At 40.3% G+C, this 12,208-nt stretch overlaps 1 protein-coding gene across 1 annotated transcript in view; it reads left to right on the top strand.

Moving 5' to 3' along the window:
* OLFM4 (olfactomedin 4) overlaps window positions 1-11,547 on the top strand; it is a gene marked incomplete at both ends in the record, with an annotated part of 40,778 nt that extends 29,231 nt beyond the window's left edge. The window contains one exon of the mRNA XM_083362572.1: window positions 10,742-11,547. Within this exon, the coding sequence (XP_083218698.1) occupies window positions 10,742-11,547 (806 nt within the window). The remainder of the gene's footprint in view (window positions 1-10,741) is intronic.
* Between the last annotated feature and the right edge of the window lie 661 nt (window positions 11,548-12,208).

Here is a 12,208-nt window from a genome sequence, read left to right as displayed (position 1 = left end):
TGGGGGGGCTGACTTCCTCTACACCTATTTTTGCATGGAGAGCTATGATGAACACCTGCAGTTGGATCGTGACTCTTTACAACACCATGCCAGGAGAGTGGAACCCAGAATGACATGGATCATTTTGCATTTGACTTTCTGGAGAGAGGGAAAATCAGGACCACAACAGTCAGGGAGATGCCAGAAAAATAAAGCTTGAAACCAGGAAGAGAGGTAGCATAGATTCCAGAGGGAACATCCCAATTTCTAAATAAAGTCCCGCATTAAAAATGCAGGAAGCTGCTTAGAATAGCTCTGTTAGGAATATGGACTGGATATTAGGGCTTGAAGAGCTGCGGAACATCTGGGAATTGCATTTAAAAAGTTTGCTTTAAAAAGTTTGATGGCCCCGGGGATGTTCTTGTCTCCTCTGCTTTAAAAGAGGCACTATTTTTGACCTTGTCAGGAATAAGTTCAGTTTGTCGTGTGGCCGATTCCAGTCTATGGGGTTACATTGCCAAGAAATGAAAAGGAAATTATTGTCCTTATTACTGCTGTCGTTCACTAACCGGTGATATTTGTGAGGGTCTACTGTAAGCCCCTTTGAAAAAAATGCATGATTTTGGTTTTACCATATTAGAGTTAGCCTTTTCCCCACCCTATGCTAATCCACCTGTAGATGGCTTTGAAGGTCAATCTGAAATAGGAAATCTAAAGGACCACAGCCTGCTATCTTGGGTTTAAAGCAGGGGTCTTCAAAGTTGGCTCTTTTATGACTTGTGGACTTCAACTCCCAGAATTCCTGAGCCAGCTGTCCACAAGTCATAAAAGGGCCAACTTTGAAGACCCCTGGTTTAGAGGACTTGAATTCTGCTTTGAGTAAGCTGGTGATCCTTGGGTTGCCTAGATATGGAACAGATGTAGGTGAATTCTGTTTCATTCCATTTCTGAATTGAGATAGCCGCAGATTCCGAAAGAAAAAAAATAAAGGAGAAGCAGAAGGTTTTGTTAGACTTATTAATAACACATGAAAATGCTTCCTTGCGCAGGGAGGAATTTTGCATAGAATTTTGCAAAGATTCCCTCTTTGTAAAGGTTTTGTTTATTTGTGTGCAGCAAGAGCCTCATGTAGGCAGAGAAGAATTTTTCGGTAATGGTGATGAGATGAGCTTGCACTGATTTTAGCAAATAGATTTTATGCGTCTCACCCACCCACCGACTTCTTCTAGTCTGGAAATCAGCACAAAAATATACAAACTTCCTCTTCCCCCTCCCCTTATTTACAACTGACTGGGTAATAAATTAAAGGAGACACCGAACCATATTGTCCATTTCTATCCTGGAACAAGACAGTTACAGCCAAATGTTCAGAGTGCATCTTTTTTCCCCTACTCTGTTGTTTAAGGAAATTCTTTTCGCTAAATTTCTGCCATTGAGAAGAAGAGGAAGGCAGTTTGCACCTGGTTGTTTTGCATCCTAAGTAAGTAGCTCGGAATCCTCTCCTGGCTGTTTTGCATTCCTCATTTGAACAGGTGAACACATAGTTAAATGCATTCTCGAAATAGCCATAAACCTTTCCCCCTGCCAGCTGAGTTTGGCTGCTGTTCGCTTTAGGTTCATGGACTGTTTATTATTTCCGAACCAAGCTGAGTCTTCATGCTTTGTCCTAGTTCCAATGCATTTCTTTTGTTCTTCTTTCTTAACATTTGGTGGTGGGTGCAAACTGTGCCAGGTCACCCCAGTGCCACCTAAGCTGATAAATCTAATGAGACGAGGTGGAGCTAATGACTACGGCAGAACTTTAGAAAGTGTTGAAAGAAAATTCTTCATCAGGGTCCAGTCCAAGCCGGGAATAAATAAAATGGAGGCTGCTTTAGAAAGAAGGTTGCGGTTTATTGAAGAGGAGAGCCAGATAGAAAGATGGCTTTGGAAAAACTGACCACATGTAGCAGGGTGTGGTGGGTTTTTATACCTTCTTGAGATTTTGTTTGGAGTTGTTCCTGTGGCATGAACTTTGACCTGAGTCCGAGTGTGCCTTTCTGGTATTCTGATGGAGGTGGGTTAATCCTATTTTGTCCCAAAGGTCACATCCTGCTTCCCTGGGGCTGCGGCTGATGACTGTTGGATTTTTTTGGTGTGAGGGATTGTTGATTCTAGGGGTCTTTGTCTTTCTAATCCCAGCTTCCTGGCTCCAATCGTTCTGACAAGATTATCACATCTGCATTTCTGCAGACCTGATTTCTGTTTGGTGTGTGTGTGTGTGTGTGTGTGTGTGTGTGTGTTGGTTTCTGCCTTTAAAATCCTTTGGGGAAATATTTCCTGCTTTTTTAATATCCCCCAAAATATTTCTTTCTCTGGATTCTTCTCACAAAAGCCAGTTTGAGAAAAATCGCAAAGTTTCTCCTGTGGTTCTTCTCCGTGGAAGGGATTAGGTACGTCTGAAGTGATGTTCAAGCAAAACAGATTCTCCCTTGTTCCTGCTCCTTCAGTGAGGGAAACAGTCTTTGGCAGATGCCAAATCACATTCGTTTTCTGCAGTGTGTTTTGGCAATTCCGTGACACTTCCATCTGTTTAACTAAGCCTGGCGCAGGTCCGCAAAGCAGAACAACCTTTTGCCATGATAACAGATGATGGCCACCTTTCCAACATCAAAGCTTGTCTGTTTTCCTTCTTAAAAGTCATTGGTTTCTATGTCTCCTACAGAACTGTGCCTATGAGGATCCTTTTGACAAGTAGAATTTCTATTAAATCAATAGTTTAACGAAGAGAAGAGTGAGGGGTGACATGATAGCAGTGTTCCAATATCTCAGGAGCTGCCACAAAGAAGAGGGAGTCAAGCTATTCTCCAAAGCATCTGAAGGCAGGACAAGAAGCAATGGATGGAAATTCATCAAGGAGAGAAGCAACCTGGAACTAAGGAGAAACTTCCTGACAGTTAGAACAATTAATCAGTGGAACAACCTGCCTCCAGAGGTGGTGAATGCTCCAACACTGGAGGTTTTTAAGAAGAGACTGGACAGCCATTTTCCTGAAATGGTATAGGGTTTCCTGCCTGAGCAGGGGGTTGGACTAGATGACCTCCAAGGTCCCTTCCAACTTCTTCTTCTTCTTCTTCTTCTTCTTCTTCTTCTTCTTCTTCTTCTTCTTCTTCTTATTATTATTATTATTATTATTATTATTATTATTATTATTATTATTATTATTATTATTATTATTAACAACAATAACAATAATAACAACAACAACAACCACAATATTATTATTATTATTATTATTATTATTATTATTATTATTATTATCAATAACAACAACAACAACAACCACAATAATAATAATAATAATAATAATAATAATAATAATAATAATAATAATAATAATAATAATAATAATAATATTCTACAGGTTGTTGTTCAGTCACTAAGTCAGGTCTGACTCTTTTTTTAAAAAATAAGTCTTTATTTACATTTCATGTTAAAAACACACACCATACACCAACAAAGACAAAAAAAACATATACAATATACAGAAAAGGAAGAAATAAAAAAATTGGAAACCATTTCAAAAAAATCAAATTATATCTACTTCTAAACAATTATATTCAACTCACTAAATCTCTTATAACTATCCAACTCCAAAGCTTATTCATTAACAAAAACTATATCACTTCATTTTTGACCAACCTCCAAGCCACCCTTATTTCTTTAATCTTTTATCCATCCAAATATACCATTTATTCCATGATAGAAATGCTGGTGTCTCTTCTTTACCTTTCAACTTCTTGGTCAATGTGTCTGCTTCTGCACAATCAAGTATTCTCCTAATTATAGCTTCATCCGGCGGGGTATGATTTGCCTTCCAAAATTGAGCATACCCCATCCTCGCCGCCGTTAAGATATGTAAAACCAAATACCATATTCCCCTCTTAATATTTCCAGGCCTGAAGCCAAGCAGATACGTCTATGGTTTAAGACCAACTAAACTCTTCATGACCCCATGGACCACAGTAGACTCATGTCTCCTGTCCTCCACTGTCTTCTGGAATTTGCCCAAATTCATCTTCATTGCATCCCCTCAGGTCCCCTTCTCCTTTGGCCTTCCATCTTTCACTCTTTCTCATTGGTCTTCTCCAATGACTCCTTTCTTATCATTTGAGCTTCAGCTTCAGAATATTCTACATACTATTATATACATTGTAGCTCCAGTAGGTATTTTTGATTGAATACAGTATGCTGCCATGGTGTTCTCCAACATATATGAAACCCATACCCATCTTTTTTGATATACCGATATATATGCTCTGGGTTAACCATGGGTGAAAACAAGGAAAGTGAAGTCTACATTTTTAGGGAACATCCTTGATTTATGCCATTATTGGTTATTGACTCTTGTGCGTGAAACTTTCTCAATATTTCTGTGTCAGCATTTAAGTTGTCTTGCATTTGGATTGTGTCTATCAGTACCATGGTTACAATAATCAGAAATCTGAATAGTGAACAGAAGTTAGAAACGCTAGGCATTTATTTCAGAAGCATTTGGCTATTTCTTATTTGAGATTGTGCTTTACTTTATTTTATTTTTTTCATTCCGCAATCTGATCTTGCAGTTCCTTAGACTTACATTAAACCAAATTAATCATCGTATGAACTTTAAAACCCAAGCAGGATATGGTGGCGCTCCCTGACTAGCAGACTGTTTTTCTGCTTACGGTAAAGACCTTTTCCTAAAGTATTATTATTTCTGTTAATGAAAGGAAAGTCTAAATTAGATATTAAAACTTAGACCGTGCTTGGTATTAAATCAAATAAATTTATGACTTTAATTATTCATGGATTACTCCATAAATTAAAAAAAAATCACCCAGAAGTGTTTAGCTGTGAGATCGCTTTAAAGGCAAGAAAGAATTCTTGTTACTTTGGTCTAATAAAAATCTCATGGCTAAATAGGTGATTTTTTTTTTTAATTTATGAAACAAGACATGAATTATTAAAACGAAGCCAGACCAGTGCTTAGCTTAGTGACATGAAAAATGACGCCAGGCTAAATCTATGTGACCGGCTATGACACATTCCTTTTTAACTTTAACAGCAAAGTACAGGTGTTTCCTTTTAAGTATATTTTTTTCAGATTTATGCAAGTCATTAATAAGCATTTAATTTGAAAAGAACGTTCCTGATTTAGGAATATTAACTCAGTCAATGTGTTGACAGTTAAGGACAAACTATAAATTACGGCGGCAATATTACCTTATACATATCTCTCCGCTGTCTAAAAGGCTGCTATTGATTTAAAAGCTGGTAAGCTGCAAGGCATTTAGCTATAAACCTGGCTCATAAAATGACTGTAATCTGTATTGGCTTTTTTTTATTGTGCTGATGGAGGTATATTCAGAAAGATAGGTATGCCAAAAGCTAATGCTGATTACATACTGATGCAGAAGTGTGAAAAGAATATGAATTTGGAAGACCCCCGTTCAGCTTCCTCACCTATGAATTGACTAGGCGATCCTAATTCCTTTAGGTTACTATTAGTTTTACAGGTAGACTTCGAGCCCGACATTTCTGTTGCTAAGCAAGACAGTTGTTAAGCGAGATTTGCCACATCTTATGACCATTCTTGCCCCAGTTTTTAAGTGAATCACTGCAGTTTTTAAGTTAGTTACACAGCTGTTGGGTGACTCTGGTATTGTTGTGATTCAGCGTCAGCCTGTGATACTGGCAGCTGAGTCTGACGATTCTGAAGAGGAGGAGGAGGAGGGGTTTGGAGAGCCTTTGGTGTCGGAGGAAGGCTCTGATGCACTGTAGGACTCTCAGCCTGGCCCCTCCAGACACGTTCCTCATCAGACTCAGCCATTTGAGCATGAGGTATTGGATGTAGATGATTCACAGCTGGATCTATTCAGGGACGCTAGGAGCAGGAGGCAATCCAGCAGAGTAGAACAGAAGAAGGCAATGAGGCAACTTGGTGAGAGGAGGAGAAGGCCATGAGAAGCCACGCCTTGGGACTGCAGATAAAAGGGGAAGGTGCGGGAGGTGCTGGTTGCTGAAGGCAACTGTTTGAAGATCTTCTGCTAGAGTCCTGGTCTGTTATTCCTGTTTAACTCTAGTTTGAACTTTTTGGTTTAACTCTTGTTTGAACTTTTGATTTCTTTGTAAATAAATTTGGTTGGGTTTTTCCAGCCTGTTTACTATAAAAAGGGGTTGTCCCTGACATTCAAACAGGGCCGATCATAGGCTAGAACAGAACAGGTGTTGAAGGAAAAGTCTTCATTTTGGTTCAGTCCAAGCCGGGAATAAACAACATGGCGACTGCTTTAGGAAGAAGGTTGCAGTTTATTGAAGAGGAAAGCCAGACAGGAAGATGGCTCTGGAAGAAAAAAGAGAGAGCACATGTGGGGAGTGGGTTTTTATATCCTCTGGGGCTCTTGAGGCTGTTTCCTGTTCCTGTTTGAGACCTTGTATTTCCTGTGTCACGTATTTTGACCTGAGTCTGGGTGTGCCTCTTTGGCATCCGTGGGTTAATCCTATTATGTTCTGTCTTAGAGTTTGGGTGAGGTATGTAGATTTTAGGTGTCTTTGTCTTCCTAAGGTTCTAGCTGGGGGCCTCCAACTTCCTGTATTATTTACATCTGCATTTCTATAGAGCTGGTTTCTGCTTGGGGGAGGGAGACTTGGGGCTATTAAAAAAACTGGGCATGCCTTTCTGCCTCCTTAAAATCCTTTAGGAAAATATATTCTGCCTTTTAAATATTCCCTTTCCTGGGGGGCTGACTTCCCACACTGGATTCCCCAATGACTGTGCTTGTCAGAAAGTCACAGAAGGACATCACATGATCCCGAGACACTGCAACTGTCTTTTCTTCAAAGATGATTTGCTTCTCATCCAGGAAGCTTCTTCACTTCTGAACTGAAGAAGCTTCTTGGATGAGAAAAAAGAAAATTTGGGAAAATTTGCCAACAGAAAAATGTCTGTGGAGATTCTCAGTCATCCAGATCATGTTCGAAGGTGCTTTTTCAAGAGGCAACTGGACTTTCTTTTTCTTTGAAGACATTTCTCTTCTCATCCAAGAAGCTTCTTCAGCTCTGACTGGATGGAGGGGAGTGGAAGGGTTTATATTCCTCGCAGAGGGCTGGTCATTTGCTTTCTTTTAGAGAGTCGTTGAGGCCACCTGGAGGTTTATCCGTATTCTTAGAATCACCTGAATAGTGCAAATGGAGACATTTCAGCAATTCCAAGAAGGCTCCACACCTATTTGCACCACTCAGGTGACCATGAGGACACAGATAAACCTCTAAGTGGCCTCAACGACTCTCTGGAAGAATGCAAATGACCAGCTGTCTGCGAGGAGTATAAATCCTTCCTTTCCCCACCATCCAGGTCAGAGCTGAGAAAGCTTCTTGGATGAGAAGAGAAACGTCTTCAAAGAGAAACAAGAAAGTCCAGTTGCCTCCTGAAAAAGCACCTTTGAGATTGCCAACAGACATTGCAAAGATTGTCAACAATCCTTATGCAGATTCTCCCCCCCCTGGGTGAAATTGGTATTCATATTTGGGCTTCAACCTAATGTCATCATCATGTTAGCCATTGTCTATCCACTGCAGGATGAAGGCCTCTTCTGCATGTTTCCAACTCGTACGATCCTGAGCTTTCTTTTGCCAGTTGGGCCTGCCATACTTGCTGCTGCCCTTGCTCCATTTTGTTTTAGATCTCTTTCGTGGATGCTTTTGATCAAGTGGGATCTGTTCTATGCCTGCCTTGCTCCCCCTGCCATCCGTTCTTCCTGCTATGTGACCAGCCCGTTTCCATTTCAATTCTTTGACTCTTTTACTCTTGTGTATTTTCATTTGTTCTCTAATCCACGTGCGGGTCTTTCTATCTTGTCTTGTGATGCCGAGTGTGTCTCTTTCCATGGCTCTTTGCATCACTGCTAGCTTTTGTATCAATTGTGAGGTTATTCAACCTATACATGAAGATAAATATCTGCTACAAAAAATGGCAGGCAGCCGATACTTAATGAAACTGGAGAAAAGCCGAGAGCTAATTCCTTTATAATTCAGGGACACTTTTTTTTACATACCCACCCTCTCTTGATTTCCCTCTCCTGCTACACAGAATACTGTAGTGCACGCCAACTCCAGAGAGTGGAGAATGAACTGATCCACAGTTTAATTGCTTATTATAAAAACACTCAACATAATGTATGCCTGTGACTCCTATGTTTTCCTAAAGTGAATTCTGATCAATATAAAAAAGGTAAAGGTAAAGGTTCCCCCGCACATGCGTGCTAGTCGTTTCCGACTCTAGGGGCTGGTGCTCATCTCCATTTCAAAGCCGAAGAGCCAGCGCTTGTCCGAGGAAGCCTCTGTGGTCATGTGGCCAGCATGACTAGATGCCAAAGGCGCACGGAACACTGTTACCTTCCCACCGTAGTGGTCCCTATTTTCCTACTTGCATTTTTTACGTGCTTTCGAACTGCTAGGTTGGCAGAAGCTGGGACGAGGAACAGGCGCTCACTCTGTTACGCGGCACTCAGGATTCGACCCGCCAAACTGCCGACCTTCTGATCGACCAGCTCAGCGTCCTAACCCACTGAGCCACCACGTCCCCTGAACCCTCAAACTGGGAAGCCTCTGAGATTTGAATTGACAGTTTGGGTCATGATGCTCCCTGTAGGCATCAAAGGCCAGTAATGTACTCATCCATTTGATGTCACGCCAATGTAAAGTCAGGCAATTCTGTGGTTCCTCCTGCAGTTCCAGCAGAAAAAAACAAAACAAAAAACCAATGGCAGAGCTTCTCTTTTTGATTGGCATTATCATGCCCGGTCAGAGACATTGCCCCCAAATTGAGACAAGGATGGAGAGAGCATTGCGATAGCTTCATTCCTAGTTTCATTTCAACAGCTGGATCTATGCCTAATGTCTTCGCTTCATCTTTGCTGCCAAGATGTTGCCAAGAGGGTTCAAAGCCCAGTTTAAGTATTTAATATGCTTAATGATACCTTCTGATTGCTGACAGAGAATAGCCCTTCAGCCCCTCCCCTTGGTATTGGGGAAGGACTGGAAGAAAGAAGAATTGTGCATAGGAGTCAAATCTGAGAACAATTTCAGCGTTTTGATCTGAAGACTCTTGAGTTACCAATAAATTTCTTTCTAAGGCCAAAGAAGCAAATGGGAGACCTGGTAACAATTTTGAATGCGTTATTGGAGTTAAATTTGGATGAGTAAGGGAGGGAATGCTAATTATTTTGGCCAAAATACTCGGAAGTAAACCATTTTATGAAGGTCTGGCTTATGAAGCTCCAGTTGAAAGTTCATCTTAGGTTTGAGTTTGTTTTGCCTACGATTGGGAAGTAAGTTTGATTTACAAGTACTTTGCTCTGGTAGAAAATATTGGATTATTGAAATATGCTTTATTGGCCAAGTGTGATTAGACACACAAGGAATTTGTCTCCAGTGCAGAAGCTCTCAGTGTACATACAAATAGCAAAGTGATAAATCATAGATCATAAATCATGAGATGCAATCATAAATCATAAGATACCAGTAGGAGAAGGCAATAGGAAGGATGAGAAGACAAGACAGATGAAAAGGATAATAGCAACACAGCTCTACTACATGCCTTACTATGTCCTACCACTGCCCTACTATGGGCATTTTTTAAAAAAAATGTCTTGACATTTCGCTTGAATTGAGCTTGACTTTTAGTCATGTCTGTCAAGTTTTCTTGCCAAAAAGACAGATACAATTTGCCCTTGTCTTTTTCTAAGATTTTTTTAAAATTGTAACTTTGCATTTATTTAATCTGATTCAGCCACCCAGGAATAGCTATGGCCACTAGAAAAGCAGGGTACAAATTCTCAAAATAACAGACTCTTCAAACGTTACAACCCTACTTTTCAAGGCAAGATTGCTTGATATTTGACCTGCAATAGGAAATGCTTCCTTAAAGAAATTATTCGTCAATTTCTTGGATACTAAACGATAGAATCTCGATTCCACGAGAACGATTTTCTTTTTCAGCTGGATACTTCTCATCACTTTTGCTTTGAATGATCAATTTATTAAGATCATCTTGAAATAGCCTTTCTCTAGATCTATTGCAATCTAATCAATAGATAAGACACATCATAGGTTGATTTTTTGGGACCCGGGGCTGTATGTGGTCTTCACATCCTTTTAAAGGCCTGTGAAGCTGTTTCTGCTAAAAAAAAAAAATCTCATTAGGCAGGAAAACACAGACATACATTCTATGATAGTCAGTAGAGTTTTTCAAAAAATAATAAAAAAATTCTCAGAATCACACAAACTAAGAGTAGCAGAAAACCACCACAACTACTATCTAATTTATATCTCAATTCTCAAGTAGGAGAACTTATACCATCTCAGACTAGTGATTGTCCAGTCTCGTCTTAAAAATCTTCATGATGGAGCGCCCATGACTTCTGGAGGCAAGCTGTTCCACTGGTTAATTGCCCTCACTGTCAGGGAGTGTCTCCTGAATTCCAGGTTGCTTCTCTCTTTGGTCAGTTTCCAACCATTGTTTCTTGTCTTGCCCTCTGGTGCTTTGGAGAATAATTTGACCCCCTCTTCTTTGTGGCAGCCCTTCAAATACTGGAACACTGCTAGAAATTCTTTTCTTAAAACTAGCCAAAGCCAAGCCCTGCAGCCATTCTTCATATGTTTTAGTCTCCGGGCCTTTGAATTTGTTTGTAATCTCCCACATGTAAACATTCTGGTTTTTTTCTTTCTTTCCTGATTATAGGGAACTGTGGTCATGGCCCAATTATGAACATCAGTCAACCGTACGTGATCCAGCTCAACTGGAGAGGGTTTGCTTACAAATATGGAGCCTGGGGCAGATATTCCTCTCCTCTTAGCCCTGGAAAAGAGCTTTATTGGGTCGCACCTCTAAACACCGAAGGAAGATACCTGGAATATTACCGACTCCACGACTCCTACGATGATTTGCTGCTCTTCAAATACTCCAGGGAAAACCAAGTTAAGTACGGCGAAGGCAGCGGAACGGCCGTGCACAATAATTATATGTATTTTAATGTATATAGCTCAAGAGATATGGGTAAGGTCGATTTAGCAACCAATAAGATGGTGCTGAGGAAGCCTCTTCCGGATGCCGTTTCTAACAATCGGTTCTCCTACGCGGGGGTAGCTTGGCAAGACATAGATTTTGCTGTGGATGAGAATGGGCTGTGGGTTATTTACTCCACAGAAGCCAGCCAAGGTAACATTGTCATTAGCAGGATTAACGAAACGTCTCTTGATGTGTTGAACACGTGGCAAACGAAGCAATACAGGCCGGCGGTCTCTAATGCTTTTATTATATGTGGGGTTCTCTATGCTACCAGGCCTCTGAACACCAGGAAAGAGGAGATTTTTTACTCCTTTGATACCAACACTGGGAAAGAAGGGAGTCTAAGCATCATTGTGGATAAAGTGCTGGAAACCATTCAGAGCATAAACTACAGCCCAATCGACCGGAGGCTGTATATCTACAATGATGGTTACCTCGTTCGCTACAACTTAATTTTCGCCGCCCTTCAACTAGAATAGTTTGCTCCAGGGGGATTCAAAACTTCAGTCCCCGAATCTACGAAAACATATATCGAAAAAATTCAAGAGCAAAGGGGAGCAAAGGCTTGATCCATTTGCAAATCATCATCAAGCAATGAGAACGTGTTTTGGATCTGGTCACTGCGTTAAAAATATTTTTTAAAAAAAATCCAAAAAAAGGGTTTGGGTAGAGTAGAGATGATGCAATAAATATATCAGGTGGGAGTTGGAAAAAAAAAACTGGTTTATTTTTTTTTCCAATTCTGTGTTTTTAATAGGGGTTATACACTTCTGTTTTCTGAAAGAAAAAGAATCCAATTTGATCTGTTCTGAGGCCAAATTTGATGCAGGTCTTGTGAGAACTGTTTTTATGGGGGGAAAAAAAGGCTTAAGGTTACTTTGATATCGAGTCCAACAGACCTGACCAGCTTCAGATTCAGTGGCTGCCTAATTTTGTTAGCCTTCATTTCTTGATTATGTCTTTTAATACCATAAAGTGTTATTCAAACTCATCACAGTTTTGATTACTTTATGGTTCAATGTGTGAGGTGAACCTAGAAGAAAGGTTAAACCAGCTTTATGTTGGGTTAACTCTTTAGCCCCAATACAGTACATTTTGGGTAGATAGGACGATCCATTTTAAAAACTGACCAGTTGCATT

Source organism: Vipera ursinii (assembly GCF_947247035.1).
Source record: "Vipera ursinii genome assembly, chromosome: 4".
NCBI lineage: Eukaryota > Metazoa > Chordata > Lepidosauria > Squamata > Viperidae > Vipera > Vipera ursinii.
Note: the sequence above shows the minus strand (reverse complement) of the source record. Positions and strands in the feature narration are given on the sequence as shown.